Below are 23,933 nucleotides of genomic sequence, written 5' to 3'. Positions count from 1 at the left end.
CCGGCATCAACTCATCTCGCGCAGGCGTTCACTTGTCAGGCGGCGAGAAACTTTTTTTTTTCTCCTCGGCAACTCGCTTGGCTCGCCGTTAGGGCTAGTCAGCGGGAGGATAGAGAAAGAGGAGGTAGCGGAGCGAAAATAGACCAGCGCCGGTGGCGCCTCCGCGCGGAAGACCATATAAGCAACCCTAAAGTTTGCTCCTCCACATCACTTCGCGATCCGGACCCAGGACGACGAGCATCTTCTCGTAGGAAGAGAACCCTCTGGAAGAACAAAATGGTGCGTCCCTGCAATTTCTGGGCCCGAGAATTTGGATACCTCTCGACCCTCAACCGCTTCAGACAACGAGCCTAAACTTCTTTCGACATATTTTTTTTCTTCTCTCCCGTTTTCAGGCGGACCTCAAGCCCAATGAAGTTGAACGTGAGTGAATGAAGATTTGCATGTTACTTACAGCTGCATTCGCTAGACGTTAAAGTGAACTAATAGTGTGCTTGCATAGAGCACGAATCCGTTTCTAAGGTTTAGTGGCCGTCGTAAATTTTTCATTTGTCTCCAATTTCCTCTCTCTCTTTCTGTGCGATGTGCATCAAACGGAACCAGCGAAGAAGCGTTCATCACTGAGAGAAGAAACTAAAATTACAACAGAAAGTTACGCAACATAATTTAGAATACTCACGCAGTTTAGGTTACTGAAGTCATTGGAAATAAGGGAACTTTTCCTTTCCTTTAAAGTATGTTGCGGCAGAGGACTCTCGCGGCCCGTTTTTCTGGCGGAGCAGCTAAATATAGGATTGTTTCGGTCACTTGATACCCCAGACTCTGGCTGGAGCATTTTACTCAATACTTTATACACCACGCAATGTTTTTCTTTCTTCGGTTAAAAGCACGTTTCCTTTCACCATTTAGAAAATTCCTCATCTCGTTTTTTTTTTTTTTGAGTAGATGTTTTCCTAGCCAAGCATTTGCATTCAAACAGAGCAGACGAAGATGCTTTGTGAAACATGCAAAATTGCATTAGCATTCCTCCACTTTTGAAAGTCAAGGCAGCTTTAATATAGTTATCTCGCATGGATTTTTAAAAATTGTGCTGACAACTTGTAAGCGTGCGAATACGAATAGTGCAATGAATAAATAAATAATGTTACTTTTTGCTATTCAAGAAGCTATATTTTACATAATTGCGATGGGCAAAGTACAACTAGGAAGTCAAATACGAATGGCGACATGATTGTTTAAAAGTCTACTCCACACGATTGCTCAGATTACGCGAGGAGGCAGGGCTCTCTGTGGAAACTTATGACTGGCGCTGCAAAGATATCAGTGCTGATTATAAAATACTAATCGTTATATGATATCACGCCCTCGCTGCGTTTACGTGTATAAAGTAGCTGACTTCGTATCAATAAGGCTGGTTGAGCCTTCAGCGGCAAAAAGCCTATTAAATTCCTTTAAGTGCTTAGAGATGAACCTTTTGTAAAGTGTAGACACACTCGTTCTAACTTTTGATTTGCATAGAAAAGTAAAATAAAAGAATGGTAAGCGAAAGTGAACAGAAAAGAGATTTGTTCACATAATATATTGACGAAGCTCCAAATTAAATCACGAAAAAGTTTGCACTTTCCTACGATTTTACGAAAGAAAAACAAACAGTGCAAGGTGGTACAGCCTGATCTTACATTTACTGAACTTTAAGGATAAATTGTGCAACTTAATAGAATATTACCTGGGAGCTTAATTTAGGAGTTGTCTTAACTGAATCATACGTCCTTGCCGCCATTTTAGGGGTCATATTGTCAGTGAAACCCAAACCGCCAGCGCACGACCTTACAAAGGCCAAAATAAATGGTATAAAATATTTGCAGCTCGTGTTAATTTAGAAAGAAATACCCATTCACTCACTGGTAGGCAATTTCTAACGAGTTCGAGGCGGCTTGCGTTCATTGTTGTGCGTTGAGCCTGTGTCACTGTGAATGTTGTCCGAAAGATGCAACCGGCGTCTGTTTTGTAAAACATGCCTTTTTTTTTATAATATACGTACAGTGCATTACTTGCTCACGTCACTCGTTACTGACACATATTTAAAAACTGAAAAAATAGTTACGCAAACCTTACACAGAACTATTTTGAGCCTATGAACCATGGTGTAAGTGAAGTGAACAGAGTGTCGGTGGAATCTTCTTTGACGTGGTTATATTGACCAGGAAAACAGGCATTTTCTCACTCGACATTTACTTAAGTAATACGAATTTCTGTATGTAAAATTTGTGCCGCTTCTCACGTCCTAAACACAAAATACTGCAGACGCAAGAAATTTACATAAATCAGCATAGCCTACTTGACCTGCGACGCTTGTTCTCTTAGAAAACATAAACGTCTCTACTACAAGTACAAGGCACAATGTTACGTGGTTGTGTGCCTGCAACCTATTCTTTTTAATAGCAATATCATAAATACAGTCATGTACACGATGTGCGAAGAGCTTGGAAGTTTACATGCATACCAGTGGAGCGATTATTTAATTTTAATGCTGAATACAATGGCACCATAACAATCATACTGTACACAAGTACTTTAAAAGCTTGGGTACATCGGCAACCATAGCTTCTCGACAATGATAAATAATCTTGATGCATTTGACTGAAACGTTGACCTGCTAGTATTTTGTAATGAGTCAGTGAAGTTTATTCCACAGTAAAAACATGCAAAACAAATTCAGTTTTTTTATTTCAAGCCACCACTATATATAAAGGTAACTTTCGTAACGGTCTGTCAAAAGTTTAACTCGTGTTAGTTTCAGCTCATTCCCGCCGTAATCACAGGTGTCGTTTTTTTTCGTTTCTTTCTTTCAAATAAACTTGTCTATTCTGCATGAATTCAGAAACATAAAAGCTGCCACGGACTTTTCGGTAGGACCGTGAAATTCGGCCGCTGGAGAAGAATGCCATTTTCCTGTGTCTGTTATTCGACATGCTGAATGCTAGTAGGCTATTCAGCATGTATCAGTGTTGTTATAGGACGGATGCCAATTTAAATTCACACATGCCGTATTTGTGTGGCTTCTCTTACTTAAATCTCATTCTATATTCGCTTGCATACAGTGATAAAGAAGAGAGAAGGAAGGGAAAAAAGCGTGTCTTGTACTCTTTTAGAAAGAAAAGATTATTTTTTTTTACTTTTTGGCAAGTCAGAATTCACCAGAAAGCTAACAGATAACATTATTTCTCAGAGTGTACGCGTAAAAATCGAGGGAATGTCACTGACCTAACATAAGCTTGCGAAAAATCGGCCTTGCAGAACTGGGAACGATAGACCGACGCCTAAAGGAAGACTAAAGGCCACCATTAATTCGACGTTAATTGTTGAAATGGCAGTCCAGAAACCTCATAGTGTTACTTTAAACCAAGGAAGTGCTTATTTTGAAATAAAATCACGTTTTAGTGGTCCTCATCTGGTTAGCGCACGTAAAATTACCCGCCTCAACGTTTCACGTCACTGTTGCTGTGCACAACGTTGACCGGCTTTACTGCGTGGCCGCCGACACTCGTAGCAGCAGAAGGAAAATAGCGGGAGCCACAGCAGCAACAACGGTAATTGAACGATTTTTAGCCATGGCCTTCAAAATAGCAGGCGTGATTGGTTCAACTGGGCCCCACTATTTGGCACGACCTGTCCATAGGATGGAAAGGTGGGCCAGTTGGTAATTCATGATTGTTGAGCGAACTGGGAGCGCGGGAGTAAACACAGACACAAAGCAAAGAGGTTTAAAAAGGCGAAAATTGAATTTTTGAACCACTCACGCCATTGCCCTTAGTATTGTCCGGTGGTTCTTCTTTCCACGAATTCAAACGGAAACGAACAATCAGCGTTTTATCACGTCTCTTGACGCACGGAAGGTTCTTTATTTAGGGCCGCTAGAATGATTACTAGCGATTAATTGTAGGTGGTAAGTCTGACGTCATTTGGGATCATTTTGCGTACGTCCTACTGTGGCGCATTTGTTCTCGTGCATTTAATCTAATTTCTCGGTAAGTAGGGCACTGCCGCTGATAATATTGTCGTTTTAGACATGGTCACACATTAAGCTTTCACTCTGACGTAAATTGTTTTACTTTAGTGTCCCTTTAATGTTTGTCGGTAACTAGTGGTACCGCCAAGAATCGGACAGTGTTATGCGTTTCTCTGCTGCTAGGCTTTAATCCACCAGGGCATGGCTCGAAATAACAGTGTAGGCTTTCAATGACTACGTGTGAAAGTACCCATTAGTCTCATTTTATTTTCTATGATGCTTCGTTCTCTACCAATAGAGAGTTTCAGCAAGCTGATTGATTTGTGGAGTTTAACGTCCCAAAACTACCATATGATTATGAGAGACGCTGTAGTGGAGGGCTCCAGAAATTTCGATCACCTGGGGTTCTTTACCATGCACCCAAATCTGAGCAGACAGGCCTACAACATTTCCGCCTCCATCGGAAGCGCAGCCGCCGCCGCCGGGATTCGATCCCGCGACCTGCGGGTCAGCAGCCGAGTACCTTAGCCACTAGAATACCGCAGCGGGGCAGTTTCAGCAAACTACGTAAACAGGTTGTGAAAAGACGGCAACACGGAGCCGGCTGACGAGTGCACATGCGCGACATTTGTATACGTGCATACGGAAAGAAACCGTGTCGTATTTCCGTACCGTGTTTTCGTAGCTTGCTAAAACTCTTCAATAATCCGAGGTTACAGAAAACAACGGAAATTTTTGTTCCACACAAGACTTGTTATACTGCACTTCCTGTCAAAAACATTAAATTATTGACTGTGCAGATGATTCATTAAATCCCATCTCCATTATTTCCTACCATATCCAGTTGATCAGCAACAGTTCTTACAAAAAGACTCACAGCTTTTAGGAATGTACTTGTGTGCTCAGAACAAACATTTTCGTACGTCTGTAGGCTGCTTAGAGGACTTTAAAATAGGAGGAACTACTCTTATTCGGGAAACACTGGTTCGCCATTTTGTTCCGCTCACCAAGCGGGCGCGTGACATCAGGACTGGCGTAATAGAGCTATTCTGTTCTTCAGCCCCACGTTTTACTTTGAAATTCCCATTATGTTGGATCCGACGGGCAGTAGCAACTGCCGTATCTCACGATCGCACTGTTCCGAGTACAGATGACGGCGGAGCATGCGATACACGTATTGGCTGCACGGTAACGGTTATTGGTAACTGTGTTAGACGTCCCTCAGAGCTGTGGACGCACAAGGAGGTTTAAATAAGCGAAAATTCTTATCGCTATATGCAGAGGTTGTTATAATCATGTAGGTATCATGGACATTCAAGTGGGCAGTTTGCCCGTCGTCATAACGGGTTTTCGTTATAAGCGGTATCATTTCGAAACAGTAGAAGTAGCAATAATTGGCTGTTTATTGGAGCAAGTATGTACAAAGAGGAATCTATAGTCGGGGTGGGGGTGCAGGAAGATAAAGTCAGCAAATGATGGCCGCACTGTAACTTTCTAGTTCCAGCCATGATCTCATCACAGTTATTTTTCGAGTTGACCATTCAACGAAATGGATAACTGCAAAATTACAAGTCTTGATATATGCAAGGTTTTCGCGTCATGCGGTGTCACAAGAAACTCCCAGCAGCCTCGCAGTCAGACGCCTGCAAGGCGTGCCTGCGTGACTTCGCGTTATATGTCCGCCGCTTTCCAAAGGCTGTAAGCGAATCCGAACGTATCGTATTCCCAGCATTCCGGAGTTGGAAAACACGTGAGCTCCTTCTCATTTTCCGAGTGCGCATAACAACAGAAAACACCGCACGGTAGGTGCGGTGCTGTTGCGTTAAAATCGTACGAACTTGGGAAGTAAAGGGGAGCGCTTGTGAAAATGTGGGAGGTACCGGGTTCGATACGTAGTGCTGGCAGGAGGCCTACGGTTTTATAAAGGCAACTGGATCGAGTGCCGGACCTGTCGCTCGGTTCTTTACGTGTACTCACCTCTTAAAGTAGGTACGTAAAGTAGGTACTCTTAAAGAGTGGTGGGGAGTCACACCACTTCGTGGAAAACCGGCGGCATGTAACACCCGAACCCTAGGGAGCACTTGAGATCCCATTCCTCTGGTATGGCATGCTATATACGTTGAGATGGCAACGGATACCAGCAGCTATTATGGTTACTCAAGCAGTGTGAGTGAGACATCTTGAATGTCCTGCAAATTGATGGCTTGGGTCTAGGCCACACCAGGGGCAGTTCCCTCGGTACTTTGCCGAACTTGTGGGATCGGACCAAAGTTGGTCCTGGTGATTTGAGCTATAGCCAGTGCACATATTCGGGAAATACTGCATTTTTTTCTGAACTATTTCGCAATTCTAGAGTAAATACTCTTCGGTGGCTCCTCTACGGTTACTTAATTTACATTTGGCCTCAGGGTATACAGTGGACTAAGCGTTAGAGCCCTGCCGCACGCGCGCACTATTGTTAAATGTTTTGAAAATTGGGGGAAACAGTTCAGAGATATGTGCACGAAAACATGTCTGCACTGCCTTTTTCTTTCGTTCACGTGTCGAAAGGCATCCGAGCAGCCAGGCAAGTTGGAATACGCAACTATACGTGGTCGCACCTGCGTTTTGAGAAAAGCTTCCATGAAGAGCTATTCCGGCAGTTGTTTCCAATAGTGCCCTCAGTATTGGCACTCAGGTGTGACCTTTATGAGTGGCTTCAATGCACACCGGCACCACGGGAACGTTACAAAAATGAAATAATAAATAAAACGAGAAATAATAGAGAGAAGAAGGCAAGACCATGTGCGGTCGGACGCTTGAAATGATCTTGCTCCCGGAGCTGGATTCATTGAGCCAACCGCTAAGCCGGACACGCATGGTTCACCGTTTACTCTCTCTTATTCCGAAGCTGTGAGTCAGAGGAGAATTTCACGCACGTGTGGCCAGTGACACGGTATTTTGTGGACCACACCGCTTTTCAACACCCGAGCACCAGGTGCGAAAACCGAATCCCCGTGTCTGGTGCAACGCTCTTTGAAATCTACGTGTACTAGAGACGCGCGTCTCGTTTGCACTAGCACGGTGCCTTCCCGAATGGGAATGCGTGACCGGACAGATCGGACCGCGGGCTGCCCAAGATGGCTTTTGGCGGCGGTGCCGCCATGTCTGTCGAGAAGGAGAAGGACGGTGTAGTAGTCCGTGGCTTTTGTCGGGGCCTCTAAATTTGGCGCCGCGCCCTCTGAGGCGGCTGAGCAGGCAGGCAACGGGAGCCCGGTTCCTATTTCGGGAGGGCGCATGGCTCACTCCGACGTCGGGCTCGAGCCGCGGCTGGGAGCGCCACGGGCCCACCGCTTCGGGAGCCCGCGGCCGGCTACCAGCGCCATTTAAGGCGGCGCGCACTCGTACGTACTGGCCTGCTGGTTCAGCAGAGCGGTGACGCTGACTCCGCAGTGCGCCCTTGTTCGACTTCGCGCCTCGCGTGCTATAACGGCTGCGCCGATCGGTCCATAGACCCGCGGTTGTCTGTTTACGCGTGCGCATTGCGAATTCTGTACGAGAGTAACCTATTTATATGCTGTCATGCCTTTCGAAAGAAATACAGTTTAGTGACAGAGACGAACGGAAAGAGAAAAAGGCAGATAGGTATGCGTTAACGAGGTTGCACGTGGCCTCTGACCCTTCAGCGAAGGAGGAAAATGAGAGGACTTGAAGAACGATACAGAAACAGGAATAGAAACACAAAGACCGATGGTTGCGGGCTGGATGAAGGCGATAATTGCGCTGCTGAGAAGCTGCACTGGTTCGCAGCATATGTAAAATAACAATTGAAACCGCCTATTTGAGTGCAATTAGCTCATTGGGTTGGGCTATATCTAGCGTGCTCAATGAAGATTTATTTATTTATTTATTTATTTATTTATTTATTTATTTATTTATTTATTTATTTATTTATTTATTTATTTATTTATTGTGTTCCCCGCAGTCTACAGCTTTGAATATGAAAACAGTATCAAAGAACGCTCACAAATTTCACGAGGTACACTTTACAGAAAACACAGCAATAACGATCAGAAAGAGACGACATCGAATGACGAAACTGCAGTGACAGCTTTGCGTATGCAGATCACTGCAGTTCGTAGGTCATCTTCTCCATGACGTCTTGTCCGGGCGGATTCAATCGCGACAGGATGTGGAACATTGAACGACGAGTCTTCAGATGTTGCTTTTTTTTTTCATTTTTGATCTCCCGGATTGTCGAGCGTGAACCAACATATTAAAGATGAAGAGAACGAGTGTAAACGTTGAGAAGGAGAACACTTACGTGTGCATGTTTGCTACTAAAGAATAAGGCAAATTTATGACGCTTTTTAACCGGAAAGTGTTTTCGGGTTCGAAATATGGTTCGCCATATAGGTAGACTGATTTTTCATTCAAGGAAACCTGTGGCTAGAACTGCGTCATTAACACTAGATTGATAACAAACACATATACAGGAGCCTACATGTCAAAAGTTGCTCATGGCAAGCAAATATCAGTAAATTTTGTGCGGATCCCTATATAACAGCGATAATAATTTGTCGAACATGAACATTTTTCGAAATTTCCCCGTATAAATTATTCACAGTAAGACGTTCTTGGGAGCCACGTTATTGTAACATTCTTTTTTAATGTAGCGCTTAATTACGTCCCACGCCACCTCCTCTGCACATAAATTCGCCTGTATACGCAGCTTCTCATGGCGTAAATCAGCGTCAAGACTCGTAAATGCCCGGGAAGGGGCATGAATTATAGTTCATATTTTTCAGAAAAGCACTTTTTCCGCGGAAGCCTTCCAGAAAAAAAACTTCCGTGAATTGCAGTACAACCACTCAATAACGAAATAGCCAAGGAAGCTATGGTCCTCTTGGTTCCCGTGAAAAGTTTGCTGTCTCGAAAAAAAAAAAAAAACGCACACCAAGCTCCTCCACAATTATATCTGCCCGTTTTCTGCCTTTTGCAGCTTCAGTGATGATCCTAGACTTCTGAAGCGCCAGAGCTTGTTTTTTACTAAAAGGTGGCATCTTTTTGAAAATACAAACAACACATGCACATAAACAAAACACGGGATATATTTATACGTGCAAGGTGAGATAAGAGTTGTTCTAAATGTCTGTCGGCATGGCGACACTTCCGTGAGTGCTGTCACTCTAAACGTCGTGTGCCCACGTATACAGTTGCCAACATATGTGTTAGCGAAAAAAAAAACAATTCTCAGGCGAAAAAAAAGTCTTATTTTTCACGTCATCAGCACGGGACCGAACGTGGCAGGCAATGGTCGTACCAATGCTTTACAGCAAAAAATATGCATCCAACTTGTCCACTGAGCGCTGCCGCAATTTTCAGCTTGAGGGTTGCGAACCAGCTCATGGTTTGAAAAAAAAAAAAAGTGGCAGATCGGTACTTAAAAATTTGGTTATTTCGAAAGTGCTTTTTAAAATCTCTTCACTGTCGAGAGGAGGTAAATGCATTGTGCTCTACGGTTGTTTGCCGGCGACGCAATATTTGTTCGTTGACGCGAAAATTTTGTTAATGGGGGTTCAGCTGCGTATTTCAGGATATTGTAATAGTGCTAATTATTATTATTATTATTATTATTATTATTATTATTATTATTATTATTATTATTATTATTATTATTATTATTATTATTATTATTATTATTATTATTATTATTATTATACATAGCTGCAGTAGTAGTAGTGGTAGTAGTAGTAGTAGTAGTATTGAACAAGCAGACCGAAACGTGCCCCACGTTTCTCACGCACAAATGACGCACGAAACTTACTCACAGGTACAGATGCACGCGAATAAGCGTCTCAGTTGTTACTTCGCTGTGTGTTCGCAAACGGAGACTACAATGATTGCAGTGACCTTTGTGCACCCGGTAATTGCAACAGAATCGTTTCAGGTAAAGTCCGGAGCCAGCAAAGATGTAAGATCCTCCCCGCCGCGAGATGCTCGTCAATGGCGGTAGGTAATATATATATATATATATATATATATATATATATATATATATATATATATATATATATATATATATATATATATATATATATATATATATATATATACAACTCGCCGTTTGAACGTTGAAGGACATGCTGCTCGGTGGCTCCGGGGCGTGTTTAACGCATCGCACATCGCACTCACGCTTCAGAGGACCCAAGTTCAATTCGATGCGTCGGAGTCCTTTTTCTCGATTTTTTTCGGTCTCGCATTTTCATATATATAGATACGTATACATATACGGTGAGTGACGCCGACGTTGATGCTGACGCCGGCGGCAAAATCCAGCTGAGAGTGCCTATATAATTCATATTGCAATAAAACAAGATATTTGTCTAGCGCAGTAGAAGAAACGTACTTTTAAGCACGTTGGCTTCTGCGTCGTGAGATATCGGCTGACGATACGAACTGACTCTAAAAGACAAGCATGACTCTTGTTGCGTCTCAGTCGGAGAGGTCATTTGCTATAATGGGATCTTTTTCGATGACCCGATTCGTGTATGCGCGTGCAGAGGCCCGTGAGCACTTCGAGATCTACGACATGTGCGCCGAGGGCAAGGTGGACTGCGCCGACCTGGGATCCCTGCTGAGGTCCCTCGACCTGCGCCCCACCAACGCCACCATCGAGAAGAACGGAGGCACCCAGAAGAGGGGTAATTATTACTATCATTATACAAACGTGTAATCACACTTTGTTGAGAGCACCTCATCAACTGCCACACTGCGCAATTATAAAACCTAACTTGTCATTTATTGATGCCAGCAATGTTGCATCAACTATAGTGATAATTTCCCTGGTAGCCTGTGGATCATGATCACCAATTTTTGTAGCAGGATGCGCCTCCTTAGTCATAGGCGATATATTTATTTTAATGATGATATGACGTTTCACGTGCGTGCACGGTTGTTAGTGACCTCCCCCTCTCCAATTTTTTTCGCTAATCGGCACTGTGTGCTCAGAGACAGTTTCTGAGAGAGAGAAAAGAAAAAAATATCAGAATGGTAGGGAGGTCAGCTAGACTAAGTCCAGTTTGCTACCCTACACAGAGGAGAGGGGAATTCGGGAGAAAAGTGGAGAGAGGAGGAGGAAATACAGATTGCACTTAACACACACACCACACGCACAGTTCAGGTTTCACAAACGGTCGCGCAGTGATGTTGCCCTCAAGAATTGTAGAAGGGCTCGTGTGGCTTTCTGGGCTGAAGTACTTGAAGGCCACGCTTCCAAGATCTTTTCCAGAATAGAGGGTATATCATCCAGCTACCTTAAGGCACACTGCAGAGTCCGGCGATTTTATTCAAAAGGGGGACAATGGCACAGGACATGGTCGAGAGTTTCTACACATTAGATGTTATCACAGTTGGGGGAGTCAATTGGGGGAGTGGTTCGGTGAAGGTGACGCCTACTCACAACCGACACAGCCTTGTAGCGTCCCGTCGCGAAGTCTTTGATGACAGCTGTAATTGGAGTAATGAAGTGAGGTTCTGCGAGCGTCGAGTGGTAGTCAGTGGAAGATTCCAATGCATAAGTGTGATATTATGCGCGATGTGACGAAGTTCTTTTGCAGCATCAACCCTGCAACGACCTGCAAAGCAGCTAGTCACTTATGACTAATTTCAAATTTTTCTCTTCTGGTGGCTAAAAGAAAAATAGAAACGGAGTGAAAAAAGTCACAGTTCTAGCACAAAACCAAAATAATGAATGCGATAGCAACACATTGTATTGCTATAAGAAGTATATATAAGGCTAGGGTGTTTAGGAACCATACAAAATGCAGTGAGCATGGTTAAATGATGTTAGGATGCAGCGTTTCCCGCACACACAGCAGCGCGTTCTTCATGTGTCTGCGCACGTATGCGAGCCCGCCTTGCTTGAGCGCGACTAGCATTTCATTGGAGCTGTTCCGAAGGTGATCGTACGACACGCGATGGCATCGCAAAAGCCGAGCTACATACAGCGTTTTCGCCAGCGTTAGTCCACCGTTTCCTTCTTTCGTCGACGTCGATGATACCGGTGACAATAGAGAAAATTAGAGTTCCAATGTATTTCACCAAAACGTTCACTTCAGATTGCCCCAGACATTGCAGTGTTGGCGTCGACGCCGGAAGCAGCAGGATGGTGGGAGAAGCATGTTTGCTTGCTTGCTTGCTTGCTCTCTTTTATATGGCTCCCACCCCCCAAAGGGGGATCGGCCATGAAACCAACGGTTAATATAAAGAAAATATTCAATTACTATCAGTGAACTTAAAAAGAAACGTTCTTGAACAAAAAGAATGTTTCACTCATGTTCATTTACAGTAAGCCAGTGGTAAATAGTGTATGTATATATAGCCCACCGTTAGTGAGATTAGCAGTATGAGTGGCGCGGCCTGGTGAGACTTAACCAATTCTTTGATGACACCTTAGAGTCGTTGCTTCCTAGTTAGATATTCATTCGAGTGACGTGGCTTGGTCGACAAGGCATGCTGTGAACCATAGACTTTCCCACTGCTCGCGGATATGGCTTGAAGAGTCGAGGGGAGGTAAAGGATGGTTGGGGGGTATTGCAGGACCTCAGGAAGATAATATGCAATCCGCACGAGATGAACAAACGTCTTAGTTTAGCGTCTTCACTGCGCGGTTCTTTGCAGTTGGGATAAGTTGGGTTTGATAAGGTCCAATATCCAGCCTGTTCCCCGACAATCCGCTGAACTGGATGTCACAGTATTGTTGCGGTGACACAAATTGCATTCCACCAATGCGTGCAGGTGAGAAGAAAATGACGCTTGAGGAGTTCCTGCCCATCTACAGCCAGATCAAGAAGGACAAGGACATGGGCACACACGCCGATTTCCTTGAGGGTCTCAAGGTCTACGACAAGGCCGAGAACGGCCAGATGCTCGAGGCTGAATTGGCACACGTCCTGCTTTCTCTCGGTAACTACTACACACCTAGAATATATTCAAATATTGTGCAGACAATGTAGTATTTGTAACTATCGTTTATGCCATAACCTTATTAACAAGGCCCTTTGGACAATTCAATCCGTTTATACACAGAGAAAATGTAGGTGAGATAACAGAAATGATGTCAAGAACACATTTTGAATGCTCAGAAAGTATGTTATGGCATTTTCTGCCACACTGTTGAAACACGACGCTTTTTATGTTAGCCTTTTCAAAGTAAATATATTTTTGGTGCAATTTTTATGCCATTTTTTTACAAAACAATGATAAACTTACTTAACCCATATTGAGTGTTACTAGTACTAAATGATTGCGGGGAAAATTGCTGAACCGTTTTTTTTTGCTCAGTGTTAAGGTGCATCTGTTGTGTTGTGCAAGATGCGTAAACTGGCCATCGTTGATTCATTCGGTTGAGATTTCCTCATCAGTCCAACACATCAGCTTCCGCTGACGGCTTGTGAAAAGGTCGTCAGATATGGCCTTCGACACATGCGAGTTTTTCGTATACAGACAACTTCGTTCGATTGTGCCATTGTACTGAATATGCCTGAGGAAGTTACAATAATACATGATGCGTGTTCACAACTAAAAACATCAGCATGGATCAGAAGAACATAGTTGTTTGCTTGATGTGAACTTTATTCGTAGAGCACTGTATAATAAGGTCATGTATCTTGCCATGGAGAAAACCACCCGTCTTCCTCTTTTGCTGCATATCTTTCATTTGCACTGATGTCTCCCTTTAGAGCATAGTGGGATGCTCAAATTAAAAGTAGAGGAGCACAAGAGAGTATTTTTTGAGAAGAAGCTATGTTTCGCTTGCAAGATGGACCTGAATAATAAGTGTAGGATAACGCTGATGTGGAGCTTTATCGATTTTGTAGTACGCTTTGATGATCCATTCTAGAGCGTCATAAATAAATGAATAAACAAAATAACACTATGGGCTACCAGAATGCCATACAGAAATGTTGCCAATCGTGTACTAACCAGGCATTACAAGTGTTCTTTCAAGCACTATGTCGTCTTTTCGCGGCCCTTTGCAGGCGAGCGGTTGACCGACGCCGAAGTGGACGAGATCATGCAGTGCTGCGCGGGAACAGTAGACGAGGACGGGTTCATCAAGTACGAGAGTAAGTATATATATACCACCTCCAGGCGTATTCTACACCAATCTTGGTAAAAGACGAATGTCACAAAACAGAACCACGAAACTAGCTCCACAGTTTGTGTTGGGCTATCTATCTTGTACATTATCGGCTGGGATAATGTAATTATTCTATGGACATTCTAATTAACTCTGGAGCTTCGTCAGTGGTCAGGGCGTCGTGCTGCCCCACGTATCGACGAGATTAGCCGGTCATGAATGGTGGGTGATAAGAGTGGCATATAGAATGACGCAAAAGAAATTGTTACTGTCGTCTTTCAAACACTCTTGCTCTCCATAGACGACAATTGCGCTGCTGATTAAGCATCCTCATTCTCGAGGCTGTTCTGTAGTGACCCCCTTGTACTATACAGCTCAGTGCCGGGGATGGTCTACAAGCTTAATCAAAAATAAATTCACTTGGAATGTATGCGCATTCATTATTGGTTAAAGCAGCAGAAGTGAAAGTAGCGAATATTCTGTAAGCTTAATTTTTTCGTTAAATTCGTTAGGAGGATTTGTAATCTCCATTACTTCAGAAGACCCACCAGTTGGTTGTAACTTCACACATACGTAATACTAACCACAAAACTGATCTAGAAAGAATGCATAGAAAGCGCAGTTTCTAGCGAAGAAAGATAAATAACCCCACAGAGCGTTAGGTAATTTCTCCATGTTATCAGCGTCTGTTGTCTCGCATCTGTTACTTTAGACAGAAAGTCGGTTCCATCCAAACAATACCTGAAAGTTAAGACACGTCAGTATTTTCATTTTCGGAAACCTTCGGGGCCTGACTCTCGAAAAGGAGTTTCCAATGAAAGGGAAAAAAAGTCTCCAGCTGCACAATGGGAAGCAACAAAAGCGCGTTTTTAGTACGGGATAAAATGTAAGTTCATATAAGGGATAACGCACAAATAATTGCTCAAACTGGAAACCATAAAAATGATCAATTCAGCATGGTACGAGATCACTTTCAAAGGATCGATCTGTCCTGGATATCCGCGACTGCTTTAGCATTCAGGACAGCTTACTCGGGTCGATTCTAGAGTCCAGTCGATTACTTTGTCTGTCACGTGTCTGCTGGAGACGACGACGAAGTGTCTCTTCATAGAACGCTTCTGCTTTCGGCTCCGAGCATTGTTATCAAGTTTTTCGCTTTCTACGGGAGACGCTGCTCCCTGCCCCAAGGCGACGGACGCGGAGTCATCCACTGGTCCGCCCAGCCAGAGGTCTGCTATGGCGAGCTCCTCGGTAAATCAGCGCGCCTGGCCCAGAACCAGTGAGGCCAACGGTGATAGTCACTGCATCATGGCTGTGGACGTGGAGCCTTCTGCGGCTATGTCCGACCACAGACCACCTTTGGCAAGCTCGTCGCGGAAACGAAGCACCTGTTCGAGCACCAGCGAGGACACGGAACTGTACTCGGCCACTGGCGACGACTCGTCGGATGACGACTTCGAGACCGTGAGAAGCAGGAAGGCCAAAAGACGAAGTATCAAGTCGTCTTCACCAGCAGGGACATTAACGTCTCAGTCAAAAGGAGAATGCTGGCCGCACACCATCCTCTTCATGCCCGAGGACTCCACCATCAGCCTTCGAGCAGTAAACAGGCAAGCTCTCTCTATGTACTTTGAGGGGGTAGCACCAAACGACATTAAGGATATCCGGGTGAACACGCGGAAGAATATTCTAGCTGTGGACACAATGACTGCCAGCGCCATAGACAAGCTTCGCAGAGTATCAGATTTGGGAGGCATCAAAGTACGACCGGTTATTCCAATGGACGGTGCCTGCACGGCGGGAGTAATCTACGACATTGATTTGGCCATAGCAAACTCGGACCTCCCAACTCTCATAAAACCAGCGAACGAAGGAGTTCTCATCGCGAATGTACTTCGCCTCGGAAACACCCGATGTGTAAAGATAATGTTCAAAGGAGATTCCATTCCTTCGCATGTCAAAGTGGGACACTTCCGACATCCTGTTCGACCATTTGTCCCTAAACCACTCCAGTGCCATAACTGCATGAAAATTGGTCACATCAAGAGTGTATGTACAAACACCACAGTATGCCCCCGATGCGCTGAGCCGCACACTGCAGACGCATGTCGGGCAACAAGTCTGAAGTGCAGAAACTGTGATGGTCCGCATGATGCTGCATCCAAGGAATGCCCTCGGATTAAGAAGGAAATCGCCATTATCAAACAAATGGTTAGGGACAATTCAACCCACAGAGAAGCTGCTGAAAGGGTACGGCGGCGACGTAGTCGCCGACGGAGGCGTGTAGGACAGAGTGTTGCGCATAACCCATTTCCTCCGAGCACGAGTGAAGTAGTAAGCACGAAGCGAAAAGAAGTGGAGAAGCTCACAGCTGCGGATGAGTGGCCTACGCTTCCGCGTACACAGCCTGCAAAGGAGCCTCCTGCGAGGCCTCGCCGCCCTACACCTTCCACCGAGTCTACTTCCGTTGAGGATGTGTCAAGGGTCGATCGACAGATCATCCCGATGTTACGATCCCTCGTCGCTGTCATGGCAGACATACTAAGAAGCCTGGGAACTCCAACCGCTCGAAGCGGGTTACAGGTGTTGGACGCGCTGAGCCCAGTCCTCGCCTCCCTCGCGTAGAGTCATGGCAGGAGATCAACAATCGTTCCGCAAAGACGTCAGAGAAGCATCAGTCATCCAGTGGAACGCAAGAGGACTTAGATCACGGATTTCCGATTTTCGTCAGTACGTGTCTTCTAACCTTTTCCCAATCATCGTAATATGTGAACCGAAATTATCAAACCCGATCAGGCTATCTGGCTACGAATCAATCTCGTCCAAAACCCGAAACGAAAGCAGCAAGGTCATTGTGTATATTCGTCGGGAGCTTACCTACATCATTCAACCTGTGTCGCCTCATGATGAGAACCAATATGTTTGCCTGACTGTGAAGCAGAAAACCCTCACCTTCACATTAATAGGTGTCTACTTATCTCCCTCAGCCCGTTTTGATTGCCAAAGACTGGATGACATTCTTTCGAGCGTCCCGGATCCGTGGATAATTATAGGGGACTTCAACGCCCACCACCCAATCTGGGGAAGTTCAAAAGTCAATACCACGGGCCGGAGGCTGGCTTCATTTGTATCGACTCATGAACTGTCTCTACTTAATGATGGGAGCCCTACATTTCTGCGAGGATCAACGTACAGCAGCTGTTTGGACTTGACGTTCGTGTCACGTCGCTTCGCCACAAGCGTTAAGTGGTTTTTAGACATCGAGACACATGGTAGCGATCACATCCCCAGTTATCTCACCATCGAAGGCTTTGCTAGCGACCACCCGCCGAAAACCGTACGGAGGATCGATCTTTCAGCATTCACAACCAACATTGAACACGCTTGTGAAAAAGGCTTAACCTCTGGCATTGAGCAAGCGATCAAACAAGCAGCGCAGAGTGCGATGCGCACGCTGGCATACTCTTCAAGGCCCTCAGAAACGGACATGGAGTTAGAGCGACTCCGTGCGACTCGTCGGCGTGCGGAGCGTAGATATCGACGCACAAAATCCATTCAAGATCTACGGATGGCCAGGCGCATGCAAAAGAAGATCCAGCGTCGTATAGACAAACTGGAGTTTCAACGGTGGGCGAAATTTTGCGCGAGTCTAGACCCTCGCAAACCGCTTTCTCAAATATGGCGAACCGTGCGAGGCCTACGCACATTTCCCCAACAACGTTTTCCGTTTAAAGCCTTGGCCCTTTTCCAAAATAGAAGGGATATCGAGGTAGCGGAAGATTTTTGTAGGAAGATTGCGGGCCCACCAAATTGCACAGAAGCCCTTACTGCTGATTACACGCCACATTCACTTGACCCGCACCTGGACCTGCCTTTTTCAATGGAAGAACTGAATGTGGCTCTTGCTTCATGCAATCGATCGTCATCGCCTGGGCCGGATGGCATATCATACCGCCTATTATGCAATCTCGGTGATCGAGCACGAAATGCTTTGCTGGAAGTATTCAATGAGTCTTGGAGAGATGGAACGGTCCCCAGAGAGTGGAAAACAAGCCGGTTGGTTGCACTTCTCAAACCTGGAAAATCGCCTCTAGAGCTGACATCATACCGCCCAATAGCGCTGGCTAGTTGCGTAGGGAAGCTGATGGAGCGAATGATCCTTGCCAGACTCGAGTGGTTCCTAGAACGCCATAGAATATATCCAGACGCCATGGCCGGTTTTCGTCGTCTTCGGAGCTCCATTGACAATGTCATTGACCTGGTGACCTACGTACAACACCAGAAAATGAGCAGACGGTTATCTGTCGCACTATTTTTAGATGTCAAAGGAGCATATGACAATGTTTCTCACGAAGCCATACTTGACGCCCTCGAGTCAGTTGGTTTGGGTGGGCGAGTGTACCGCTGGATCCAATGCTACCTACATATGAGATCATTGTTTATGCAAACTGATGATGGGCCGACTTCTGAACATTATACACACCGTGGTGTTCCTCAAGGTGGTGTATTGAGCCCCACACTGTTCAACCTGGTTCTGATCGGTCTCGTTGAACGCATACCAGATTCCGTGCAGATATCTCTCTATGCAGATGATATTTGTGCCTGGACATCAGGTGTAACACGTCCTCAGGTACGTGCGAGACTCCAGAAAGCAGCGAATTCAATATCGGCGTACCTTAGAGAACAAGGCCTCGAGATTTCTCCTGAGAAATCGGCGCTGGTCGCGTTCACGCGGAAGGCAATGACGTCATATCCCATCGCCATCAATGGACACAGTGTCTGCTACGCCAGGACCCACAGGTTTTTGGGGGTCACGATCGATCGAAATCTCTGCTGGAGTCCCCATGTGGCCACTCTAAAGAAGCGCCTAACGGCCATCGCACAACTTTTCAAGTTCCTCGGAGGCAAAACGTGGGGCACATCAGTGCACGCGATGTTGCATTTGTACAAAACGCTGTTTCTGGGGTACCTGCGGTATAGCTTGCCGGTTCTGACGAACGCTTGCAAAAGCAGTATACGCACAATAGAAAACGCCCAGGGCCAGGCACTCAGAGTTTGTCTTGGATTACCACGCTGTACATCAACAGCGGAAACCATCGCAATCGCCAAAGATCATCCGGCCACTGTGCACATTACTTTGGAGGTGCTTAGAGCTCATATTAGACACCTTGCTCGCGCCCCTGCCCACCACCTAGCTTCGCTTCCAGAAGATCGACCGAGTGCCTCCTTCTGTAAGAGAGTATTGACTTTCCGTGAGTGCCTTCCAACAGTCTATACGCCTCCGGAACGGATACTAACACCTCCTTGGTGCTTGGACCGACCAAAACTGCGCTTGACAGTGCCGGGGATTCGCAAGAAGGCGGAGCTCTCGGCGCCAGCTTTAAAGCAGATGATTCTACTCATGATACACGAAGAATACAAAGATCATGTCAAACTTTACACGGATGGCTCGACAACTGTTGGAGGATCTGCAGGAGCTGTGATCTTCCCAGCAAGAGCCGAAACCATCCAGTTCAGAACGTCACACAAGACGACATCGACAGCCGTGGAGCTCGCGGCACTCCGCAGCGCACTCCGCAGGATTGACCAAGAGACACCACAAAAATGGAGCATTTTTACTGATTCGAAACCAGCTCTCCAATGTCTACACAATACTCTACGTCGTGGACCTCAAGATCAATTGGCGCTCGAAATACGACAACTGTACCATCACCTAATAGACGAAGGACATGACATATCTTTTCAGTGGTTACCAGGCCATTGCGGCATCATCGGTAACGAGCATGCCGACAATGCAGCTAAGAATGCTCACGAAAATGGAGTGATGGAACCTATTCCACTATCAAGAAGCGACGCAGCAGCAAAGATTAATACGCTTGCGCAGGATGTCGCAAGGTCTATGCGGAATACGCCCGGTTTTCTCCACACCCGTCTTCACCGTCTGGACCCATGCCTACGACTTACTATTCCATCTGGCCTACCCCGATCCGAGACGACCCTTCTCTGCCGTATGTGGCTTGGGGTGTCTTTCACGAACGCTTTTGCCTGCCGCATCGGAATGAGAGACAGCGCTACATGCGATCATTGCGACAATGACGAAACAATTGAACATATTTTATGTCAGTGCCCCCAGTACAGCTCTCAGCGACAGTCCCTCTCAGCAGTGTTTGCTCGCCTCGACGACCAGCCATTTTCTGAGCAGTCAATCTTGGAATGTCGGAAAGATCGAGCTTCACGCCAGAAAGCAACGAAGGCGCTGATGAAGTTTCTGCGAGCGACCCGCCTCGTTGAACGATTGTGACACTACTGTGTGCGAGTGTGTGTATGTGTGTTTGTGCTTCTCTTCCTCCCTTTCCCCTTACCCTTTCCCCAGTGCAGGGTAGCAAACCGGATATGTTTTCTGGTTAACCTCCCTGCCTTTCCGCAATAAATTTTCTCTCTCACGTGTCTGCTCGTTACTGCTTGTTTCGACGCACTGGTGAACACGAGTAACCATGGAAACGGTGGTCAGAAGGGAGGCATAACACCTTGAACGAGTGAAGTGATACGTTAGAAAGATAAGGCAGCCTTCGTGAAACATCGACAAACGCTCGGAACTTGGCGTCCGAAGCCTTTCCTGTAGGGAGGAGCCGGGCTTCGCTGCGGGTCGTGATGAACGAACGCTTTGGTCGACAGTCGTGACTTGGAAACGGTTCGATAGCTATTATGTACAAATCGCTGCGCACGACGTGTTTTCAATGATGTGGTTTTTCGGTCTTGTTTTTTGACCGAGTGAAAGTAGAAAGTGCTCTGTTTGATTGTGTGTTTCTCTACAGATAGGAAGGATGCGTCTAGTGCGATTGAACGCAAGTCAAGCAGTAGCCTAGACGAAAACTTGTTCGGTCGGCCACAGGTGTCCCATATTTGTTGCGTGCTGCACCGTTTTCACAAATGGTTAAATACCTTTGTGACGCTTCAAATACACGGACACTTACGCAAATTGCCAGCAGCAAAAAAACGCTTACAAAAAGCAGAAGCCTGAACATTTACTCAATTTACTTAGCTGCATGATAAAGAGGAGACAGAAGGTTTCTCTGTGACTCCTTCCGCAGTACATGCGTTATATACTTTTCTCGACTTAAAGAATGTGAGAGCTTCGTGCTCTTTTTCGCCTGTACTTAAATTTCTAAGGAAAAACGACAAAACGTGTCACAACACGAATTGTCCCGGTATCAGTTTGTTGTAAAAGATGTTCACTGTTTTTTTATCACTAAAATTAGTAAAAAGGCAAAGAATCACAACTAAAGCTTTTTTTTTCTTTCGTAACAGGTTTTGGACCCCCAGTCAACTTCGCTAATATTAATTGTTTGATTTGTTTGTTATCAACATCGGTTCCACATTTTTTTCTCAGAAGCAAATCTAACACGATAAAAGCCTTTAGAAGTACGGAGAAGGTGTCTTTTGAGAAGAATGTGAAGGTCACATAAACTTGCCTATAACAGTGGCCTTTCTTCCTTTTCCCGTGCAGACTTTATCAAGAACGTTCTGGCTGGACCATTCCCCGAGGAGCAGAAGGACAAGTAAAAAAAAAAAAAAGCCAGACTCACCAAGGGGGGTTAAATAAGTCCATGCGAAGTCGTCTCTGTTTTCCTTTCTATCTCCACCCGCCCTTATGCGTCCATCATGGGCGTCAACTTTCACCACATCCACGCGCTGCCCGACGATAAACGTGGGAGCAGCTAAAACCACTGTCCCGTCCTAGACAATGGCTGCGGGGGACAGTGGGAAGATGATTCGCCCGAAAGTGCCACATGGTCGCCCACGATCTTTGCTCACCAATCTCCTGTCCTCCGATTGGCTGGATTTCGCGAACGTCACAGCTCGCTTTGGCGCTCAGTTGGTGCGCGTTTTAGCTCGCACCATCGGGCGCCGCAGTCACTGGTGGTCGCCGGGAACGCGAAGTGATGCTCACACAAGGTCCACCCCACCTTATACAAAGAGAATGCCGAGGAGAACCGCTTACGACGAGGAGATTGAAAAGTTGAAAATGTAATAATTGTAAACCATACGGATGTAAGAGATCGGGCATGTACAAATAAAGCGTCCCAGACATAAGCAATGTGCCTTATAGGAAACGATCACACTGTTTGGACAATAAAGAGAAAAAGACGTGGAGTGCGTTCTCTTGTAACAAACCGCGACACTGTCACTGTCTGTGTCATTCATCTGCATGAAGGCGGGGATCATTAAGCATATAATGAAGAAAGGAAGACATTAATATCACGGGATCAACTATCATCACCGCAAAAAGAAGACACGAGACCGACGTTCGAGCACAATCATCTTGTTCCCCCTGCGTGCTTTTCGAGCTGCGACCTGCTTGTTCGGATCATTCAATGAACCCGTTTACATTTGGTGGATGTGATCTACTGGGATAGTTTCAGAGCGCTACTTTTGTGCGCCTGTTCCTGCGTTGGGGGGCGCTTAACGCGACATAGTCCATATCGCAAGACGGAGTACCCAGTATACGGCCCAGTGCTTCGGATGGTTCGGCTAGCTTTTTCTCCCATTGCGCGTCTCCGCTCGTAAACCACGCCACACCGAATTCATAAAGCATTACGCTCGTAAATGCTTTTTTCTAGTAGCGTGCTGCCTTCATGAATAATGCATCAGGTACCACAAGTACTGAATACACAAACAATTTTTCTAGAATTGGAGGTTGTTGTGAAGGCAAACCATGTTTTTTTTGTGTGTGTAATAATAGTTTTGAAAATCGTGGGGGAAGTTGTAATCACAGCTTGTGTTAGGCCTTACTTTAGTGCAGTCGTATAGGTTACCGTATGGAACTATTCGGTTGCCCTGTGGCATTCGCCATGTTCTATCTCGACATAATAACCTAAAAAAAATCAGCTTTATTATCTGGCACCCTTTGTCCCTATGGACGCCGAAGGACCTCGTGAATATTAAAGAGGACAATCTGCACAATGCACTTCTTTGTAATCGCATGAGTATGTTTGTGTGCGTAGGTTTTTCATGCAAAGCTGGCTATTTCACAGCAAACACTCTTGAGAGGTGAAGCAAGCTTTGTCGGTTTAGCTCATGTTGCATGGAATGGCGTGCGTGGGTAATAATTTTCCTAGAATCTGAAGTTGTTGTGAACGTGAACCGTGTTTTTTTTGGGGGGGGGGGGGATATTAGTTCTGAGAATTATGGGGTAAGTTGTAAGCAATCACAGCTTGGATTAGGCCTTACTTTTGTGCAGTCGTATCGGTTATCGTACGGAACTAATCGGTTGCCCAGTGGCATTCGACATGTTCTAACTCGACGTAATATCCCAAGGAAAGTCAGCTTTATTATCTGGAACCCTCTGTACCAAAGGACGCGAAACGACTTCGTGAATATTGAAGGGGATAATCTGCGCATTGCACTTCTTGGTAGTTTCACAAATATGTGTGCGTAGGTCCTTTATGCAAAGCTGGCTTTCCCGCAGCAAACGTTCATGAGAGGTGAAGCAAGCTTTGTCAGTTCAGTCTATGTTGCATGTGATGGAGTGCATTGGTATCAAACGCTTGCACTCTCTCTCTCTCTCTCTCTCTCTCACACACACACACACACACACACACACACACACACACACACACACACACACACACACACACACACACACACACACACACACACATGCACACTCACACACACACACACACACACACACACAAATACACTCACTTTTTTGATAAACATTGAACATATGCATGTTATTACGCAGATTTTGTACTTTGTACACCTGCCGACTATATTAAGGAAGATTTATGCATCACA

The 23,933-nt window shown here is 45.4% G+C and overlaps 1 protein-coding gene across 1 annotated transcript; it reads left to right on the top strand.

Moving 5' to 3' along the window:
• The first annotated feature begins 153 nt into the window (after positions 1-153).
• Positions 154-22,226, top strand: LOC142786765 (myosin light chain 1-like). The gene is made up of 6 exons (XM_075884405.1): positions 154-279; positions 396-423; positions 10,552-10,692; positions 12,788-12,955; positions 14,032-14,118; positions 21,640-22,226. The coding sequence occupies exons 1-6, from the start codon at positions 277-279 to the stop codon at positions 21,693-21,695; spliced, it is 483 nt and encodes a 160-aa protein (XP_075740520.1). The 5' UTR covers positions 154-276; the 3' UTR covers positions 21,696-22,226.
• The last annotated feature ends 1,707 nt before the right edge of the window (positions 22,227-23,933 follow it).

Source organism: Rhipicephalus microplus, unplaced genomic scaffold, assembly GCF_043290135.1.
Source record: "Rhipicephalus microplus isolate Deutch F79 unplaced genomic scaffold, USDA_Rmic scaffold_32, whole genome shotgun sequence".
NCBI lineage: Eukaryota > Metazoa > Arthropoda > Arachnida > Ixodida > Ixodidae > Rhipicephalus > Rhipicephalus microplus.
This window is presented reverse-complemented; position numbering and strand designations above follow the sequence as displayed.

Coding starts and splice junctions, on each gene's coding strand:
- LOC142786765 (XM_075884405.1), top strand. Junction 424..10,551: donor CAAGCCCAATGAAGTTGAAC/GTGAGTGAATGA, acceptor ATGCGCGTGCAG/AGGCCCGTGAGCACTTCGAG. Junction 12,956..14,031: donor ACACGTCCTGCTTTCTCTCG/GTAACTACTACA, acceptor GGCCCTTTGCAG/GCGAGCGGTTGACCGACGCC.